The 21,905-nt window shown below is 38.9% G+C and overlaps 3 protein-coding genes across 3 annotated transcripts; 2 read left to right on the forward strand and 1 right to left on the reverse strand.

The window, feature by feature from the left end:
• The first annotated feature begins 660 nt into the window (after positions 1-660).
• Positions 661-9,409, forward strand: si:dkey-5i3.5 (uncharacterized protein LOC565091 homolog). The gene is made up of 4 exons (XM_031737333.2): positions 661-935; positions 4,026-4,322; positions 6,984-7,230; positions 7,317-9,409. Exons 2-4 carry the CDS (start codon positions 4,086-4,088, stop codon positions 7,676-7,678), a joined length of 846 nt encoding a protein of 281 aa, XP_031593193.1. The 5' UTR covers positions 661-935; positions 4,026-4,085; the 3' UTR covers positions 7,679-9,409.
• A 1,273-nt stretch (positions 9,410-10,682) lies between these two features.
• On the forward strand, positions 10,683-19,944 carry rbm28 (RNA binding motif protein 28). The gene is made up of 20 exons (XM_031737289.2): positions 10,683-11,010; positions 11,151-11,297; positions 11,378-11,478; positions 11,563-11,638; positions 11,750-11,842; positions 11,944-12,015; positions 12,109-12,202; positions 12,300-12,562; positions 12,661-12,727; positions 12,874-12,983; positions 13,084-13,157; positions 13,613-13,748; positions 15,042-15,106; positions 15,239-15,397; positions 15,544-15,693; positions 15,880-15,954; positions 16,063-16,192; positions 16,410-16,548; positions 16,738-16,855; positions 19,421-19,944. The coding sequence occupies exons 1-20, from the start codon at positions 10,893-10,895 to the stop codon at positions 19,553-19,555; spliced, it is 2,322 nt and encodes a 773-aa protein (XP_031593149.1). The 5' UTR covers positions 10,683-10,892; the 3' UTR covers positions 19,556-19,944.
• A 296-nt stretch (positions 19,945-20,240) lies between these two features.
• Positions 20,241-21,502, reverse strand: LOC116318338 (leptin-like). Its single transcript, XM_031737324.2, has 2 exons — positions 21,307-21,502; positions 20,241-21,211 (listed from the first exon to the last, which is right to left on the reverse strand). The coding sequence occupies exons 1-2, from the start codon at positions 21,454-21,456 to the stop codon at positions 20,876-20,878; spliced, it is 486 nt and encodes a 161-aa protein (XP_031593184.1). The 5' UTR covers positions 21,457-21,502; the 3' UTR covers positions 20,241-20,875.
• Between the last annotated feature and the right edge of the window lie 403 nt (positions 21,503-21,905).

A 21,905-nucleotide genomic window follows, 5' to 3' on the forward strand; every position in this document is an offset into this window, starting at 1 on the left:
TGTTTTCTACCAAAAAATCCTGAAACCCGGAACCCTGAAACACTTTGAACAATTCTGCAAAGAAGATTAGGCGAAAGATTGATTGGAGGTTATCACAAACGTTTGATCGCAGTTCTTGCTGCTAAAGATTTCCCGATTATTTCCCACCAGTTACTTTTTCACAAAAAGCCAGGTTGGTTTGGATAGATATTTTTCCCTTAATAAATTAAATCTTTATTTTAAAAAACTAATCTTTGAATTTACTCTGGTTATCTTTGTCAAATAATGAATTTTTTTTTATGATTTAGGTCTGACAAAATAATTTTTTTTCAGCAGTTGTCTAAGAAAAAACAACCATAAACAAATTAACCATACTTTTTTCAGGGTTTTCACTATATAATCAAAATCAATTTAAAAAACTATCCTGGGCTCTTCTGGGGCTGTAGTGCCAGGCTAAATAGCATCTGTATGCTATTTGCTATTTGTCTTTAACCACTCAAATTAAATCTGTAAATTTGCAGTTTAGTTACTATAGGGTTGTTATATTTTAAATACATTGCTCAGACAGGCACAGAGAACCTGCAATGAAGAAATTATACAGTGGGTGACAGTCCAGATATTTTCAGACTGCACGGTAGGTGGCGGAAAATATGTAGTTACAGAAAATCAGGAGTACGAAGAAGAAGGAGGAGGAGTTAAGAGGAGGACTTAAAGAAAGAAAGTCATACCACACTAGGACCAAGTGCATCTTCACGTCTGGCTCACTTGGGAGATGTCCACATAGTTTAATATTAACTTTTTTATTCTTTTTTCTCTTTTGCTGCAAGCTAGGTGTTTAGGAACAGCCTGTTCTTACGTACTACATATTACTACAAGTAAATTGGATGCACTTTTGTAACTCCGCCACAGAAAATAGCTACTAGGTTTAACTCGCTAAAGCTTTCCATGCTTTGATGGTAAGTTCATTTTTGTCTTAAATTAGCATTGCATTTGTTTGTTTGTTGTTTGTTTCAGCTGGCTGTGAAAGAAAGGCTAACCCCATATGTTTAAGGGGATTAAAAAAAAAAAAAACTAGACTATTGTACGCTAAATGAGTGGGTGGGTTTTGGTGGGGGTTGGGGACATTTGGGCTCTATACAGTTAGCTTTGCTTGATTAGCTTAACTTTAACGGCTCTTGTAGCAGCAGTGAGCGGGAGAAAGGAGGGATACTCTTTTTTCTGAGAAAAATAAAAAGGAAAATTACAAGGAGAAATGGCTTAAACTGGTAAACTGCATGAGCTGCCAGTAAGTTTAGTTTGCAGCTGAAGAATGGCAAAAAGCAAGCATCCATGCATATGTTTGTTTTCGTGTGCGACTTTGAGCAGAATAATCAGTAGCCATCGCTAACCATAAGGTTAATGCATCAAGAATAAAACAGCAACAATTAATGATAGGAAAATTTTAACAAAATCTTTATTTTGTTGTAGGGCATTGTTTTTCTACACAAGTGTTGTACTTAGTATGTATGTGCATGCATGATTAAAGGCGTGCCCCCTCAGTTTGTGTCCTTCCAACAGTAATACTTGTACAAAAGTACATTGTGAAATAGGGCTCCTGTCTCCGCCATTTTCCTTGCTTGGTCTTACTATAGGCTAAAAACAGTCCTATATAACATCCCTGACTTGTATACAACTTTAGCATGATTCAGTGAAAGAAATAATCATAAGCAACAGGAAAGCAGCTTTCATAAGTTATGGAGAGTTGTACAATTTGTGCCAACATATTCAATATGATTTATAACATTATAAGTAACATTATTACATTGTTGATGAAATACAAGTGATCCTTTAAAGTCTGATATGGAGTTATACTTATTCTATATAATGCAGAAAAATAAAATTTTTATGCTGTTTTTTTCTGCATAGAAGGATTGTTGGTGATATATCAAGAAATTGCAGAAATATGTATAAATTTAATATAATATATTAATATAGATTCAATATTAATATAGATTTAATATAAAGTTAACATATTCTAATTTTGCCTAAACAGAGTACAGGCAAACCTCAAGTACTCCAATTTTGGAAAGTAAAAAACATGTCAGCTAATGGTGTGTGGCTGTGTGTATATGCTCTTTCAGAGAGGTTGTGACCTTCCTATAAACATACTTGTACAAAAATATGTCGTGACATAGGGCACTGTCGCCGCCATTTTATTACTTATTACAAAGTTTTTTTCTGTGTAGAAGTATTGTAGGTGTCTCCCAAAGTATATCAAGAAATTACAGAAATATGTTTAGATTTGTGGCAAAGTAGCAATCCTGCCTAAACACTTTACAGGCAAACCTCGAATCACCTACTTTTAGCAGGGAAAAATCTTGTAAGCTAATGGTGTGTGTGTATGTGCCTCCAGAGAGGTTGTGTCCTTTCTATAGACATAGTAAATGGTTCATTAAAAGAAATAAGTAAGTTAAGCAATTGGGAAACACCTTTGCTAAATTATGGAGAGTTGTACAGTTTTACACACACACACACACACACACACACACACACAAACATTATAATTACATTATTATTGTATTGTAGATACAATGGCCTATCTATAGGCTCTGAGTATTCACATCCCACATTTCCAGATAATAAGAAAGAATATGCATAGCTCTTTGTCAAGGTTCAAGGTTCTTTATTTGTCACATGCATAGTTATACAAGTATAACACACAGTGAAATGTAGCCTGACACGCTCCTCGACATGTGCAAAAATGGGGGGGGGGGGTAGAGGAAGAACATTATATATATAGTATATACATTAGGTGAATGTGCAGTAGTAGCAGCAAGCAGGTGAATTCTGTACATTAAGTGAGTTAAATAAGAATAGACAATCTGACTATTTTACAGAATTGACAATATAAACATATTTAAAATTAAAGGAATTTGAAATGTACATTGTGCCGGTGGGTTTAGAGTGTCTGGAAGAAAGTCCTGCCAAGGTTTCAGGTGAACTCATTGTGAAACCTAGCCCCACATTATCATGTGATTTCCTGGGGTCAACAGGCCCAGGATGTAAGTGGGCGTTAAGGCGTCTGGGCAAAGATCTCAAAACTGGATTATAGATGGCAGACGGTTGGTGTCATAAGCCACCGCCTCTGTTCAAAGATGATCGTTCACAGTGGACATAGATGGCTTCTTTCACTCCTCTTTCAAACCATCTGTCTTCTTGACCTCACTAAATCACATGATAGGGTGGGGCTGGGTTTCACAGCGAGTTCACTCATGTGATCAGATAGAGGATCATTAGGGTGTCCATGCCCCCCTGGGGGGACACTCCCATAGGGCTTAAATCTGGGGCTCCCCACTATTTGACTTTAGAACTGAAGAAGCTTCTTGGATCAGAGGTGAAACTTCTTCAAGCAACAAGTCCAGGCGCTTTTCTTTCCAAGCTCCTTAGACTACAATGACCTGGATGATTGAGAACCTTCGCAGACACAGAGTATGTCATTGTAACATTGACATATGCCAGTCCTGCTTGCATACAATACCGGCAAAACACCCCAGACACCCACTCTTAGTCAGGGAAAAACTTTAAGCTGGTGGTTATGGTAAATGGTAAATGGCCTGTATTTATATAGCGCTTTACTAGTCCCTAAGGACCCCAAAGCGCTTTACACATCCAGTCATCCACCCATTCACACATTGGTGATGGCAAGCTACGTTGCAGCCACAGCCACCCTGGGGCGTACTGACAGAGGCGAGGCTGCCGGACACTGGCGCCACCGGGCCCTCTGACCACCACCAGTAGGCAACGGGTGAAGTGTCTTGGCAAGGACACAACGACCGGGACTGTCCGAGCCGAGGCTCGAACCGGCAACCTTCCGATTACAAGGCGAACTCCCAACTCTTGAGCCACGATCGCTATAATGATTGCTTTGATTTCTGTCATTCTCCTTAGTTTTTCTTGATCTTTGCATTTGTTTGTTTTTCCCTATTTTGTGGTTTCTGTGTCTACCTGCCTGGTTCTCTGTTTTTTATTATGCCAATTTCATGCCTGTGTCTTTCTCTTTTATCCAGGTAGCCTTGGGTTTTTGAATACTCTTCTCTCTCTTAAACGAAAGCCCTACAATTGCTGACATGTTTGCAAATATAGCTCTTAGCAGAGGCGTTACTGCCCACCGCCTTAGTAAGAATGCCACGTTCTTCATGAATGAAGGAACATTTGCAGTCCCTGGATGCCGGAACCAGACCTCAGAACGTCACAAACCTCTGTTGCTGATGTTACCGTGGTTGGGTTCACGTCCCCATGCGCTGGCTAAGTACTGTGACATCTACTTCAACACAGGATTTGACGTGCTAGTATTTGAGAGCGAGGTAAGAATTCAGGGACTGAGGAGTTGGAGCATATGTTAAAGTTAATCAGTTTCTCACACTAACTGTAGAGCTGCTCTTCTGAGTCAGCTAAAACAGTATCTGTTGTATCAAAGATAACATGCTCTTTGACCCCTACTGATGAATAATAATAATAATAATAATAATAATACATTTTATTTATAGGCGCCTTTCAGACCCTCAAGGTCACCTTACAGTAACACGTAAACAATACCATAAAAACATAGGAAAAATGTATATATAGCAAACACGGTAAGATAAAATTTAGACATAAACAGTCATAAAAGTATAAAAGCAAATATAAAAACTGAGCAAGGTAAAAATGGCCTAAGACAGATCAAGTGTATGCAATTCTAAACAGATGAGTTTTGAGTAGTGATTTAAAAGTGGTGAGACAAGTGTGTGGCCCGTAGAGCAAGTAGAGGTGCATTCCAAAGTCTCGGGGCAGAACAACTAAAGGCTCTGAGTCCCATGGTAGTCAGGCGAGCAGGTGGAACTGACAGAAGGGAAGCTGAAGAAGAGCGGAGTGTACGAAGGGGTGAGTATGTATGGAGAAGATCGGACAGATATGGAGGGGCGAGGTTATGAAGCACTTTGAAAGTGAGAAGCAGGATCTTGAAATTGACACGGAGGTGAATTGGAAGCCAATGGAGCTGTTTAAAAACAGGTGTTATATGTCCAGTGGATCTAGTTCTGGAAATAATACGAGCAGCTGTATTTTGAACCAACTGCAGTTTATGGAGGGATTTATGAGGTAAACCATAGAGAAGAGAATTACAGTAATCCAGACGAGATGTGACAAGAGCATTGACAAGTATGGTGGTACTGTGTGGTGTGAGTGAGGGACGAAGACGGTTAATATTACGGAGATGAAAGTAGGAAGACCGAGTGATATTATTTATATGTGCTGTGAAGGACAGAGTGCTATCGAGGATGACACCAAGACTCTTAACCTGAGGGGAGGGTGTGACAACAGAGTTATCAATGGATAACGAAAGACTGGTTGGAACTGTAGTCAGTTTTGATCTGGTGCCTATTAAAATGAATTCTGTTTTATTGCCATTAAGTTTAAGAAAGTTGTGAGTAAACCAGACCTTGATTTCACTTAAACAGTCAGAAATGGATGTGGGTGGGAGAGTAGCTGTGGGTTTGGAGGATAGGTAGAGCTGGGTGTCATCTGCGTAGCAGTGAAACTGGATGTTATGCTTCCTAAAAATATTACCTAGAGGTAGGAGATAGATGATAAAAAGTAAAGGACCCAGGACAGAGCCTTGGGGTACACCGAAATTAACTGGAGTAGATACTGATCTGTGAGGGAGTAATTGAACAAACTGTGAACGGCCAGAGAGATAAGAAGTAAACCAGGCGAGTACTGTACTATTGATGCCAATAGATGCTAATCTGTGAAGGAGGATGCGGTGGGAGATAGTGTCAAAAGCTGCTGTAAGGTCAAGGAGAATGAGGATGGATATAAGTCCAGAATCAGCTGCAAGCAAAAGATCATTGGTGATTTTTACTAGGGCTGTTTCTGTACTGTGACATGAACGGAAGCCGGACTGAAACTGTTCGTACAAGTTATTTCCAATGAGATGATGATGAACCTGTGCAGCCACTATCTTTTCAAGAATTTTTGCTAGGAAAGGGAGATTTGAAATTGGCCTGAAATTATTTAGATTGGAGGGATCTGAACCATTCTTTTTCAGTATTGAAGTTATTACTGCAGTTTTAAGAGAAGAAGGAACAGAACCAGATATAAGAGAGGAGTGTACGATATTAGCAATCAGTGGGGCAAGAGACGGGAATGAGAACCTGAATGACAATGTTTCATTCTTGCACTTAACACTAAAATGCATCACAGGGCGGCTAATGAATAATAGTCTTTCTAGAAGTATGTGCTCTGAGTGCAAGCTTGTGGTTCCCAGAATTACCAAAAGCAGAGCATTAAAAAGTTATCGAGCCCCTGTCCGATGGAACCAGTTCCATGTTGAGAGAGACAACCTGTACTTTGAAGATTAGACTTAAAAATTTCCTTTTGGTAAAGCTTATAGTTGGGGTGGATCAGATGACCCTGAATCATCCAAAAATTATGCTGCTGTAGGCTCAGCTGTTGGGGACTTGCCATGATATAATACCCACTTTTCTGTTCACGATGCATTTATATGAAACTGTTGTACATCGTTTCCTTTTCCCTACTCTCTCCCTTTGTCCCCCCTTTTTGTGATCAGATTACTGCCCCACGCTGATCTTGGCTCTGTTGGAAGTTTCTTCTTGTTAAAAGGAACTTCTTCGTCCACAACTGTTGACATAATATCACCGTTTAGTTTGTCAAATTATAGGCTCCTTTTCTTTAAACTGTAAAGTGTTTTAAGGTCTATATCTGTGAAGTAGCACTATAAGAATGAAACTGCATTAGATAAATGTGAAGAAAGTTTGTATTTAACTAAGATTGCAATGGAAACTTAACTCGTAAAAAAACAAAAGTAGAGGGGACCCCACCAGGACATCGTGGGAGCACTGTAATGTTGCGCATTGATCTTACTTTGAAAAATGAATTCACTCAGTTTTACACTCAAAGTTTAGTGTGTGTGTATGTTTTTTAATGATTTTCTGAAAGGCTGATTGAATTTCTCCTTTTTTTCAAAGGTGCAAGGGTTCCTTTGGCCCCGCTGGGGTCTGGAACATGGAAAGACATTACTGGAGTTGCTGGAGAGCGAGCGCTTCGTGTCCCGCCCCCTGCTTGTTCATGCATTTTCAATCGGTGGATATACCTTCTCTCAGCTCCTTGTGCATGTGTCGAAAGATACAGATAAATATCAGGCATTCACAGAAAGGATCACAGGGCAGATTTATGATAGCATGGTGGCAGGATCCCTTGAGCACATGGCTATAGGTGAGTTACCATTAACTCACACTTTATCTAATTCTTGTTTTCCTTTTCTTGCAAAATTGATAATTATTTTCCTTCTTTCTTCTCAGGTTTGGGAAAAACTGTATTTCCAAAATGTGAGTGGTTGGTAAAGCAAACAGCCATGTTTTACTTTGACAAGTTTAAAAGCCACACCGTGGACTACTTTGACATATCCTTGGATGTGTTTTGGAATATGCCCATCACCGCTCCTGTGCTGATGTTCTACTGTAACAACGATCCACTGTGTGACCCACAAACTTTGGCGGACTTGGCCGGTTACTGGCGAGGGCGTGGAATGGATGTCACAGAAAAGAAGTGGGACAATTCCATTCACGCGGGCCACCTTAAGAGACACCCAGAGGAATATCTGTCCACACTTCGCATATTCCTCAGTTCCCTTGGTTTTACCCCGTTAAAGGCGAAGTTATGAGGTAAAATCCCAACAATGTAATGCAAGAGGAACTTGACTTCACTGTACATTAACCTCAAATGTTTTAAGCTTTGGCTGGGCTGTAATAGTACATCTTGAATTTTTACACTAATTGGTGTGTGTTATGAAGGTACAGTAACAGTTCAGTTTTATTCAGAATGAAGATCACATGTACTCAGGGTTTACTTCATACAGTTTCATAAACACTAAAGCAAAGCATATAAAGAATAAAATGCACTTTGGATCACAATGTTCATGTACGCCAAAGCAAACAAACAAATATAAAGTCTGACACTTTTCTTTTAGGCAAGCAACTGTCTACTAACTTAAACTAAATCATGGAGGGGAAGACAAGTGCAGGAAATATTCCAAACTTAAATTTCATTTGAAATGCTGGAACCAGCATAATTTGGCATCTTCATTTTACTACAACATAATGGTTTGTCAGAATTGTTAATCTACTGGTCACTACTGACATTTTCAGTTAACTATATATCTTCAAAAAAAGTATACATCATTCCATTTTGCACAACATCTCAATGTCTTTGGAAATGGAGGGTTATACATTGAAGTTCCTAACTGTTCTTTGACCCTCAAAAATACAGTTTCCAAATCAAATGTGAACTTTGCCTTTTGCTTTTTTCTTTTAAATATTTGAGACAAAATGTAAACAGTCCAAAGAACGATGTGAACAGCATTGGCCACAAGCATGCAAGCTCCAAGTGCTTCTATTTATGAAACACGACAAGTCAAGATGTGTGCTTGATGTTTTAGTGTCTAATGTATGGAGTCATGTCTTTTGGTGCTTGCATTAATGGGTACAACTAGAGTTCAAAGTCAAATGACAAATCTCTGGTTTCAGCTTCTTAAATACAATCACTTGTTGCATATTTTTCAGATTTTGTCAGACAAAAGAGTAGAAATTAGCATAGTTTTAGGTGAAACACTACTAAATTTTAAATGTGTAAAGCCTAATTAACTCATATGTTTCACAAGCACCAAGGTAATTTTTTATCAGTCAAGATATGTTCAGGGAAAACTCACACAAACCACCTGAAATCTACTTTACCTTTTCCCTCACAGTTAAGGGATTTTTTAAGTGGCTATGACATTTCCTGGTGGTTGATTATGTTCTCATCTCAGGATGTAAAAACCCTTGAATGATTTTGAAATTAAAACTGGACATTTACTTTTCCTGCAGTAATTTACAAGTAAAGAAACTTGTTCCATGCTTTAAAAAAACAGTTGATGCATGTGATTGAGCTTCAGGGTTAAACTGCTGGTCTGATTTTCAATTTCCTGCTGATAAGCACAGCATGCTGTGTGCGCTCAGAAGAAAATGCAATACTACTTGACACTGCTGCTGCTGAAGTTTTGTTTTTTACACATTTTTACACAAAGCCTTGAAAGTGCCTTAAAAAGCACCTCACTTGTTACTACCACCAAGTCTAACAAGAACTAAGGTGATTACAACAGCACTTTTTCATGAAAGTATATATTTGATTAATTTAGGTCGGTGTCTATGTGTGTGCGTGTTAAACTATACAGTTATCTCTAAGGTGTTTGTATTCTCAATATTCTTGAAGGATGTGACCTGCTAAAATTGGGAAAAGAAATCTTATTCAGTCATTTCTGTTAACACTTTTCATATGACTGACTTGTAAGTTGAAGATGTTTAAGCATAACATGTTATACTTCTGTGTAATAAAGATGTGTTTATCTTAACTTGAACCGGTGCAAGTAATTTTTAATTTTTCCTTTTTTGTCAAAGTTGATTACGAAGGGTTAGGAGTTAAAGCACCAATGCGGTGAAATGCAATATTATTCTTGCTGTAAAGCACTGTACTCTTGCCTAACAAAAGATACACATACAAAAGTTGTTCTTTAAAACTATGTGTACAACATAGTTTTTAACTAACTGGGGGTAAATGAAAAGTATGTATTTATATTAGGAGGTAATTATGCTTAACATTTAACCACCTAACCTCAGAACTGATGACCGCATTTAGGCTTTAAGCTATTCTACTATTGAGACAGGTGATAAGCAGGTAAAGAAATGAACCTTTGACCAATGCAATTAGCACATTGGGTCATTGTGATGTTTTCTCCAGATATGGGTTGATGCAATCCGTTTCTGTAAGGTAGGTACTGTACTTTTGCTTCATAACTTTTGCACTGTCCACTTCTTGCTGTGACAAAACAAATTTCCCATGTGTGGGACTAATAAAGGTTATCTTATCTTACTTCTCCAACGATGTCATAGCCCAAGGTGATTTTAAAACTGTGACACTAAAGAAAGGAATATCTTTTGGAAGAATGGTATTCAATCCTTTTAGCAGAGTTACAGGCTTTGAGAACTGAGGTGGCCCAATGCCTTAAAACTATGTTTTCGTTACTGTAAATTTTTAGTTTGTACTTAGAAAGTGATTTGAGCTACTGAAGACACCACCTGGTGGCAGAAGCCATGTAGCTCACTCCCAGTATTATCATTACAGTTATGCTTTACTATCAGCACAAGACCCTAGAAATGATTAATCCAGTGTAATATAAGCATCACATAAAAACAAAACAATACTGAAATTTACAGAAGAATATAGGTAAACTATTGAAGGGCCTCTTGTGGTTAACGGGGAATACAGAAAATCAACAACATATCACTTAATCAGTTGTTTTGGATTTGTGCTGTCATGGTTGGTAACCGCAATAGCTTCTTGTTTCTTGAAGTAATTAATTAAGGGATCATCATACGCTCCCTTTGGGCTTTCTGCAGGAAGCACCACCTCAATAAAACAGCTATTGTGGGAAGTTAAAGTAAATAGTAAGCATATGCAGGAAACTCAGTAATGGTGAAAACAAACATCAGACAGAAACGGTACTTCACAAAAAGAAGCTGAATTTTACTTTTATACCAGCTTATTTAAATTTACATATTATTCCTACATTGAAACCTCCAGGACGATAGGTGGCGCACGTGAATGCGAATAGCTAACGAATACACTTCCGTTCTTTTTCAAAGATGGCTACTTCCACAAGTAAACATGCGACTTAATCCCGTGGCTAACGACGTCCAAGCTAAACAGTTCTGTGGCGTGTATTCATGCCACTGATAAGCGTGTTATCGAGAAATTAGACATTAGCTTCCTGTGGTGGATTGGTATTAAACTGCATTTCACTTTTTGAGTTGGTGCACACGCCGTAAAGTTAGCAGTTAGCCATGGCGGCGCACACCATATTTGTTGGTTCTCTACCAGATTCAGCTTCTAATGAGCGACTCGAAGAAATATTCTCAGAAATTGGTCCGGTAAAGAAATGCTTCGTGGTCAGAGATAAAGGTACTGTCGTTTATTCGAAAGAACCATACAGAATAGTAATTGAAAAAGTCGTACGAAAGTAGAATTAAATTAAACCTGCAAACATAAACATATTTATGTACATAACAGATATCTGTGGTCTCTATTTATTTTTTAACCAGAGACTGAAAAATGTCGGGGGTTTGGTTTTGTCACATATTCCATGGAGGAAGATGCACAACGAGCCTTAAAAGAAATTAAAGAATACGACGGGCAGAAGCTGTCCCTGACAGTGGCCAAGAGTAAAATCAAAGACAAAAACAAGAAAGGTTCGTATGAAGACATGTTCCAAAACTGGCAATCAGGAGAGTCTGTGTCTCCATGGTAACCTTGCACTTATTTCATTTAGCACCTACAGAGGCAGGCACTGCTCCAAAGGAGAATCAGCAGAAAGGCTCCAAGAAAAAGCTACTGAAAGCAAGACTCATTATAAGGAATCTCAGCTTTAAGGTACAGTATGTTTCATGATTACTAAATGTAACAGCTCAGCGCACACTGACACAAACCTTTGCTAATACACACCGTGTGTTACAGTGCACAGAGGATCATTTGAAAGAAGTATTTGCAAAGTTCGGGACAGTTGTTGAGGTCAAAATCCCCCTCAAACCTGGTAAATACATATGTTTCTTAACACAGTATACATAAGTGAGCATGTTGAAGTATTGCCAGACTTTGGGGTGGATTGATATGTTATGAGGTTGATTTTTATGCTTTTTCATAGACGGAAAGATGCGTGGATTTGCATTTGTCCTTTTTAAAAAGGTGCCGGAGGCGTCAAAAGCGCTTAATGCTATGAACCTGAAGGAGATAAAAGGTCAGTGAGTGAGACCGCTGAGTTGTGTGCTTAAAAAAAGCTCATTATGACTTGTTACTGTGACATTTCCTTTTTTTCAAATGTTGGCATTTAATCTCCAGGCCGACCAGTAGCAATTGACTGGGCTGTACCAAAGGACAAGTTTGTTACTACACAGCAGTCCTCAAATTCAGGTAGTTAAATGACAAAAATACTTTGTGTGCTCCAGTTCCACAAGATATAAAGCTTGTTGTCATTAACAATTTTTTTTTTTTTTTGCTTCATAGCCAGTACAAATCCAGAAGAAGCAAATGCTAACACTGACAGCGACACTGACAATGAGGATGAAAAAAAGAAGAAAGCTCCACCTGAGAAGAAAAGGTATGAACCTCAAACATGCATTCCTCTGTTTATATTGCCATGAGTGTTAAAAGGTGATTGACTACACTGGTTATTTTTGCTCCACATCTGTCCACAGTGTCAGTTCAAAATCAGCTGTGAAGCATACGGAGGAATTTGAATCAGGTGGTGAAGATGGGAGTGAACAAAGCAGTGAAGTGAGTGATTCTGATGATGAAAAAGATGAGGAGGAACAGGAGGATGATGATGATAGGGAAGAGGAGGAGGAGGAGGAGGAGGATGATGATGATGATGATGATGATGGAGATAGCCTTGATTCAGATCATGATGATGGCAGTATGGATGAAGAGGATGATGAAGAGGATGAAGAAGATAAATTAGGTATGGATAGTATAAATAAATATTTAATATAACATATTTAATATTTCCTTTCCTTTAAAGTTGTTTTCATACATTCTGTATTTGGCTGTTATCCGTAGCTCAGAAAAAGACCTCGAAAAAACAGCTTCCTTCAGATGTGAAAGAGGGCAGAACGGTTTTCATCAGGTCAGTGATTATTCCTCCTACTCGGTCCTGAGCCAGCTTTGGTTTATTTTACTGTGGCTCATTTGTTTTCTTGTTATTCTTACATCCTCAAACTCTCTTTGAGACCTGTTTCTTTTTTCTTAACACCTACATCTAAACTGATTTAGGAACCTGTCATTTGACACGGAGGAAGAAGACTTAGAGGAAGTTCTCCTTCAGTTTGGAGAACTTAACTACATAAAGATTGTTCTCCACCCAGATACAGAACATTCAAAAGGTCGGTTGACAGTCCTTGAAAGTCCTTAAGAAAGACACTTGTGTCTATTAGTTGTTTGGAGAGAACCAGTTCACTTACTCTTCTGTGTTATTGTTGGCAGGTTGTGCCTTTGCTCAGTTTAAGACTAAAGAGGCTGCAGATAAATGCATAGCTGCAGCACAGGATGAGGCAGAGGTAATATGTAATCAAGTGTAATGTACATGATATTTGAATTATTGTGCAATCACACGCTGTTTAGATGGACCCACTTCTTGGGGATTTGGCATTTTAATGTTGATGTTTTAAATTGGAATGTGGAAACAGCATGGGCAGAATTTAAACAACACATTGATAGCTCTGAGTGGTCAGTGTATATCTATGTATTTTTATTCAATATATTAACTGATAATAACTACTAATAAATAATTTTTCTAATTATTTTTTGTCAAGCTACATGGAGGCTAATTTAAATGTTATTAACTTGAAGCAAAATATTTTTACTAATCTGTCACTTGTCCAACTGATGTTTGAACACTATTATTACAAATTGTCTCGTGTATTCACCCTTTTATAGCATCACTTGACTCTCTTTTTTGTGTAATAACCCTTGTTGTAGACAAGCCTTGCAAACATTTTTATGTTTGATGCAGGATAGTGGTATCCGTATACATGGCAGAAAGCTGATGATTGTTGCAGCAGTGAGCAGAGAAGATGCCGTGAAGCTGAAGGTCGATAAAAAGAAGGTCGAAACGGGCACGAGGAACCTGTACCTGGCCAGAGAGGGATGTGAGTAAACATTTATCTTATGTGCAGCTTCAGTAAGCAATCCTTTAATTTTGAACATTATTGAAGTCTGTGACTTCACTTCCATCATCTTATGCATGAAAACTCAAAGACACAATTCCTGTTGGTTGGTGAATATATATATATATGTTATGTGGCCACTTCATTAGTTACACCTTGCTAGTACCAGGTCAGACCACCTTTTGCCTTCGGAACTGCTTTAATTCTTCATGGCACAGATTCAACAAAGTGCTGGAAACATTTCTCAGAGATTTTGTTTCATATTGACATGATAGCATCACGCCGTTATGCAGATTTGTCAGTTTCACATCCATGATGGGAATCTCCTGTTCCGCCACATCCCAAAGGTGCTAGAGCAGCAGTTTCTGAAACATACAGACTAGCCCATCTGGCTCTAACAACCATGCCTCATTTAAAAATCACTGAAACCACATTTCTGATGCACCTAAAGTGTAGGTTTTAGCAGCAGGTTTGAATTTTGGTCGGTGGTTAGCACTGTTGTCTCACAGCAAGACGGACCTGGATTCAAAATCAGTCTCTGGCCGGGGCCAAAGACATGCACTAAAAGGTGGTGAGGTTAACTGGTGATTGAGTATGAATGGTCGTCTGTCTTGCTGTGTTAAAGTGCCCATAAACCCTTCGCAGTGTTCGGTTTGCTTACTGCCGTGCTGTCATCACTTAGATGCAGTCATTTATACCTGCAGTTAAGGTGCAAAAAGCCGCTGCAGTGTTCTCCTAAACGATGGGTGTCGCCACTCAGTTATAAGTCAAAACAGGAAGCCAAGACTTTGTCAAGGGTTCTTTCCACAAACTCTGAAGTTTTCAAACAGTTGCAGCATCTCCCTCTGTGTGTCAGTATGTCTCTGAGCTTGTGTGCAGGATCATTAAAGTGGAGGTAAAAATTGGCACAATTATACAGTCATGTCTTCAACCCAGCTGCGACAGTTGTGGTGCAGCACACAAAGTTACAAAAAAACAAGAGGTGTGGCGACCTGTACCATGCACCCCGCCTCTCGCCTTATGGTAGCTGGGAGGCTCCACCCCTGGATAAGCAAAAAGAGAATGGATAGATGGATATCCTTGGTTGACGAACTGTGTTGTCGAACTATTGTTTTGAAGCTACAGCGAAAGACATCATCACAGTGTTTTCTTTAGCTTGTTATCTTTCCTGTGGGACAGCTCAAAGGAGGCTTTAGAGGGCATGAAAGGAATTTGCACTGGCTCCATGTAGCTAAATTGCTTTTGAATGTTATTGTCTTTCACCTCAACTTTCAGTGATTCGTCCAGGAACCAAAGCTGCTGAGGGTGTACCTGAGACAGACATGGTCAAAAGAACCAGAGTAAGTACATTTTTCATAAACAGTTCCACTCGCAGGATGATTTCTGTTGTATAATAATCAATCTTTCACTTGCTCTTTCTAATTGCTTCCATTTTGAGTCATTATTTGCTGTTGCCTTTTTTTCTTTCTTAGTTTGAAGAAATAAAGAGGGCCAAGCTTCGGGACATAAATGTGTTTGTGTCAAAGACTCGCCTGTGTGTGCACAACCTGCCGAAGTCAGTGGACAGCAAAAAACTCAAATCACTCTGCCTTCAAGCTGTGAAAGGAGTAAAGGGAGTTCGCATCACAGAGGTGAGACTACACCATTGGGCTTGACGTAGATTGTTATTTTGTCACAGTTTTGTGAGGAAAAAAATGTTCTGTGCCCAGCAGGGGGTGTTGTGGTAATTTTTTTTCTCACGCTGTTTGTGTGTGAAACCAACTGTTTCCCTTTTTAGTGCCGAGTCATCTACGACAAGAAGCCCGAGAAGGGTCAAGTGATGGGACAATCGTTAGGCTATGGCTTTGTTCAGTTCCAGGATCATGAACATGCTCTCGCCACGCTTCGCTACCTTAACAACAACCCTAACATCTTTGGCTCACAAAAGGTACAGAAGTGCAGAAATCAGTGGCAGAGTTTTTGAGAAGCGGCACTATTTTAGCCTCTTTTCCGCTTTGCATTGTGGTTAATTTTTTTGGTTTTATGCACCAAATTCTGTTTTCTTATTTCTTTTCCTGGCCCATAAGCAGTCTTGGATTAGTCAGGCATAAGTGTATTTTGTGTCATTTTGCAGAGACCTATTGTTGAGTTCTCCCTGGAGGATTTAAGAAAACTCAAAATAAAAGAAATGCGTCAACAGAAAAGCAAGGTACGTTTGTACTGATCTCTGTGTTAGTTGCAGCTTAAAGTATCTTTGGATTTTAAAAACAAGAACAGATCTTTTTAATAGGAAGTAAGCATGTGTTTATTTTTGCAGGAGTTTTTAAAAAATCAGGCCAACAAAGGAGGAGTGAAACCCAGGTCCCAAACAGCTGGAGATGGAAAAGGACCAGGGAAAGGTGGGAATAAAGCACAATCCTCACTGAAGAAAACGGCAGAGGAAAAAAGTAAGAAAAGATGATTTTTGTTATCATTTAGTATAATTTGATAATTGGTTATGATGGTTTATTAGAGGGGCATGTCACGAGTATCACAGCTTTTGGTGCGTGATTGAAAACGGCTGCTCTGATACATAAATGTGCTTTCTTATATTTAATACTGTCAAGTTTACTTTTTATTTTATTCTTTAAATGTCCCATCTGTGCATTTTTCTATATTTATCAGGTATTCCTGAAGGCCAGAAACAAGACCTACACTTTTCAGGCTTCCAGACCACACCTGAGGTTGAACACGTAGATTTGCAGAATGGGAAGAAACGAAAGAAAGTGCTGCCTTTGCCTTCCCATCAGGGACCAAAGATCAGGTGTTGTTTTTACTACTTTAAGTAGTTGCCTGTCTTTTCCTCACCGGTCACTTTGTACTTCTGCATATAGATATTGAAAACAAACACTATAACACAAATATTTTAGGTGTATGTGCCCAATTTCACAAATTAAAAACTAGACGGACATACTGACTGTCACTCCATAATGGGAACTTTCATCCTTTGCAGATCACGTGACAAGAGAAAGCAGCAGAAAGCCCCCCCGCCTAAGAAAGCCAAGCCTGGATCGACCAGGAAGGAGCGACCAAAGCGACAGATTGAGAAGCCCACACAGCCCAGAAACCAGGTTTGCAAATTTGGTGTTACATGTGCTTATTTGTAATCTTGAGTAATGGTCACAAAACATCGTAGAGTAAAGAACACCTACGGATTGTAGTTATTCTTAATTTTAAAACTCCAAAGCTGTAGGTATTTAGGCCATTTTACAGCACTTTTTACACTTAAAAAAAGTTCTTAAACCTGAAGAAAATTGAAGGTAGTTGAGAAGACGCTTAACTCAAAAGGTGTTTCTTGCAGTGTATTTAGTAGAGCTGATGTGAGGGGAAAGTTTGTTAACTGTCTTGACAAAAAAAGAAAAAATAAGACATTTTACATTTTAAGGACAGTGGGGACGTTATAGCAATGTGTCTGAAAGCCACATGACGTCACGTGTATACGACACAAATGACACAAACAAGATGTGATGATATACCTGCTGCTCCGTCTATGCCCCTTTTGTCAGACTCGGGCTAATGGTGTTGGTTTTGTGTAGCTCTTTCTCTGGTTACTGTATTTGAAAAATTACAGTTTTGATTTTTGTGAAGGAGTCACTCTAATTAGTCATCAAGTGATGCCATTGACTGGCCAATCGGTGGCATGCGGTCTGTTGAGGTCAAATTTTCAGATGGACTCAGCTTTGAACACAGGCTGAGCAGGTACCAAAAAAGTACCTGGTACCAGGTACTGCTGCCATAAAAACTGAGTTGAACAGAGTGGAGTAGGTACTAGTGGAAAAGGGCTAATGGAGAGTGGAAAGAGGTGTATGAAGTTGCGATGCTCAGTGCATCGTGGGAAGCACCCGAACAGCCTTGGCTTGTTGCACTGTAACTAAGGGAGGATTCAGTGTCATCTGATCCTGCCTTAACTATATGCTTTATCAAAAAGGAAAGTTTTAAGCCTAATTTAAGAGTAGAGAGCTTGTCTGTCTCCTGAATCCAAACTGGGAGCTGCTTCCCATTTTACTTTTAAATACTCTTGGAACCTCCAGTAAGCAAAGTGCCCTATTGAGATGGTGCGGCACTATAAGGTCCTTATTATTCAAGACCTTGTATGTGAGAAGAAGGACTTTAAATGTGATTGATTCAGTGAATTTAACAGGGAGCCAATGAAGAGAAGCCAGTATGGGAGAAGTATGTTCTCTTTTTCTCGTCCCTGTCCGAATGCAGCATGGATCGGCTGAAGGCTTATCTGGGAAATTTTTAGGACATTCTGATAATGAATTACAGTATTCCTGCCACATTTTTCATTTCACTCGGAGATAGGATGTTTCTAATTTTAGAGATATTGCACAAAAATTGCAATAAAACTGAAACGCACTGCATAAATGTTATAAATTACTTTGCATGTCATTGAGTGCAACTCGCATTAACCCAGCCAGATTACAACCAGTCAGTCAATTACAATCTCCTCATCTCAACTATGTGTACAAAGCAACTGGTAACGCACATAATGCCTAGAAATCTTGCAGTGCACACAACATTCCCTTGCTCAGGAAGGCTCATGTACAGGCTCATCTGAAGTTTTTCAGTGATATAAAATGATTCAGAGAAGTCTTGGGAGCGAGTGCTGTGGCCAGATGTCAGTCTAATAGAAAATGTGTGGAGGGAATTTAAGTTTTGATTTGGCAAGCGGCAGCCAGGAAATCTGAAGGGTTTAGAGAGTTTCTGTAAAGAGGAGTGGGCTAAGATGCCTCCTAAAATGTGTATAAACTTGGAAACCAACAAGAAATGTCTTGTGGCTTTCCTTACGAACAAGGGTTTCTCCACCAAGTACTAATTCATGTTTTGCTTGGAGATCTAATACTTGATTCATTGTCTTTTTTTGGTGGATATTTGGTTGATATTCTGTCTCTCTCTCTGAATGTCAGGGAGCTAATATCACTGTCAGTTAGAAGAAAGATTAAAACATCAAAATTTAAAATAATTTAGGTGACAAAGTGTTAACGATCGGTATTTGCAAGAAATCAAACTTTTCCTCTACCTTCATCTTTGTGTTTGTTAATGTTGATAGAAGCTTACTGTTTCATGTAATTATTTTTGTCAGTACAGTCTGATAACAGCTTGCATTGCAGTATTTTTATATTTATTTTTATCTAATATTATTTTGGAAAATTACAGAAAAGGTCTTGACAGCTGAATACCCAGAGTTTTCTGTAATTATAAAGCATAAAGATTCTGTTCATTCGTACAGTGTATGTGTAAAATAAATTTCTGTTGTACATAATTGAAAAAAACAAACAAATTTTCTTTGGTGTATATGAATGGCTGTGGTGGAGGTCTTAATCAGTAGGATAATATTACAGTTAAAGATCCAAAATGTATGTCCTCCTTCACATTTTCTAAAGACGTCTAGTGGGGCAGATTGGAGTCTTTGCTTGGCTGATTACATCCCCGGGTGTTATGTTTGACATCCCTGACTTGGAGTAGTCATACTATATTAGTGTTAGTAAGTGTTAGTTAGTACACTGCAGTCACATTACCCATACGGTCTGTCAGCAGTACTCCTAAACTGTTTTGTTTTGTTTATAGAATAATAAGTTGCTTGTTTTATTGTCCTGCAACACCACATGACATTTTGTTTTGTGTCTTTTCAGAAGGTTAAAATGGATAAGAAGCAGTTCAAGCAAAAGCATGGAGACCGCTTTGAGAGCCTGGTGGAGCAGTACAAGAAGAAACTGATGGGCAACAGTGACACCAGCATCAAAAGAAGTAAATGGTTCAATAGTTAACTGTGTGTGTGTGTGTGTGTGTGTGTGTGTGTGTGTGTGTGTGTGTGTGTGTGTGTGTGTGTGTGTGTGTGTGTGTGTGTGTGTGTGTGTGTGTGTGTGTGTGTCTGTGTCTGTGTGTGTGTGTGTGTCAGGTTAAGTTCCGAAAAAACAGGAACTCTATATTTGGCATTCTGTCTGACGTTTGAGAGTACAACAGATTTTCCTAGAAATTGGTTTTGTGTCAAACTGAAAGTAACCTGTACAGCTTGATGCCCACATGCTGAACCTCATTCATTCTGTTTGTTTACTCTTTTAACCAGCGAAATAAACCTAACTATGTAAGGATACAGTTTTGTACATGTACATGGATTTTAAGGAGAAAATAAAGCGTTGTATTTTGTTGCGACTCACATTTGTCGTGTTTAAAGATTTATTAATGTCTTACGATAGTTTTCCTTACACTCGCTTTTCTCATGTTAGTTTTTATCAGCAGTTAATCATAAGCCGATAGCTCTGGGAAAACACTTCCCACTCATGTCCCCTGACTGTACAAGTGTAGCAAGCGATGAACACCCACAATGAAATTATACATTAACCTGCTCTACGTGCCTTTTTCACTTCATTCTGATTATTCTGATTTCATCTTAAATCACTAGACAAAAGTGAGAGAACTTCACACAACACCAAAAATCAGTTTGTTAAAAAATGTATTGATATTTTATTGCAACAAAAATAGTACCAGTTGCACAGCAAAATAACGTGTCATCCGTGGATATAAATAGACATTTTTGGAAGATGTGATATTGCACTGAAGTAAAGTTTATCCTCCCTAATTCTTCCAGCTCTCATGCAAACATCATGTGGCTTTCTTGGCAAGTTTCAGGATGGTTGTCAGGAATTTCCAAAGATGACATCGCCGTTCATCATGACATATCCTCTAGTTTTAATGCTACACTGCTGAGTCAGCTTGATGACTGGCTTAATGGGAAACACATTCTTCACTCAGAGCTCTTTGTTGACACAACAGCAGTGTCATAGTACAAACCTTGTAAACAGCTGATTTACTTTTGTGTCATTTAAAATTTCTCCTGAAACATTTGTGCTGCTGTGGTAAAAAAACATTATTTTACAAAATACATATCTTCTAAGTACCATATATAAATAAATACACAGTGTATATAAATAAGTGCCTGTTCAATAATAATTTCAGTTCAAAACATGATCAAGTTTTCAACGTGGACAACTCAGAATGTTAAGTCAGGCATCGCTGATGGAGACTTTACAAATGTTGTCCAACAATCAGGGCAATAGCTTGGAAATACTGGTCCTGATGTACATCCTTCAGCAAGTCTCCAGCTGATCCAGGTTCTTCAGCAGCAGATTTAGAAACTCCTTCACTCTCATGAGAGCCTCGATGCCCACGGTTTGAATGAATTCTTTGTGGCTCTGTAGCCCTTGCAGTGGCCCTGGTACTTCAGGCTTTGGTCGCTGTTCGCTGCAGTGCCCCTGCCTCCACAGATGAATGTAGCCTGTCAGTGAAGAGATGTCGTACTTGATCTGGGAGACCCCTTTAAAGGTGTCCGGGATCAGGCTGTTGTAACCGTTCAAGACCGTCTCTATGGAGGAAGTTCCATCCAAATCATCAGCAGGTGGGTTGAGAGTCCAGTTAACTGGGACCTTTAATTGGGAGGCGAACACATTAGGGTTAATAACACATCGACTCTTTCAAACACTGAAAATTCTGTCTTTGCACACAGAACTATGAAAGCTACCTGTACGTCTTTGTCCAGCCTAACCACCAGCTGTTCAGCCATCCACTTCACTTTTGATTTCATCGTCACTACTTCCACTGGCAAAGGAGCTGCTGTGCCCATGCTTAAAGCTTGAAACAGAGAAAACAGGAGCACCAGACCGTAGTCCATAGTGTTGTGTATTTCCACTGTTGTAAAGAACAAAGAAAGAAGATGGTGTTCCTGGGAGAGGAATGGAGAATTAAATGATTAGATATAGAGGATCTTTTTCTTTCTTTCAATTTCACTATAACATCTCACTAAAAAAGCTGGATGAGTTCATATCTATATCTAATCGCATTACAGATGTTTGGACACATGCTTCCTGCCAGTAATTTACTCAACCTGTTTGGTGCAAATATTTGTGATAGAGACACCTGTGAATTTCTGGCTGTATAACAGGTACAAAGATCACTGATTTTGGCTCCTACAATTAGTCTCTCCAGTTTTCCAAAATGTTACCAAAATTCTCTGAGAACAGTAAAAGAAAGTACAAGTTTCCTTTACACCCTTTAAACTTTAACTTCAGTTAAAACACATGTAACTAATAAGCAAGAATTTCTCTATAAAAACTTTCGTCG

The sequence above is a fragment of the Oreochromis aureus genome, linkage group 7 (genome assembly GCF_013358895.1).
Source record: "Oreochromis aureus strain Israel breed Guangdong linkage group 7, ZZ_aureus, whole genome shotgun sequence".
NCBI lineage: Eukaryota > Metazoa > Chordata > Actinopteri > Cichliformes > Cichlidae > Oreochromis > Oreochromis aureus.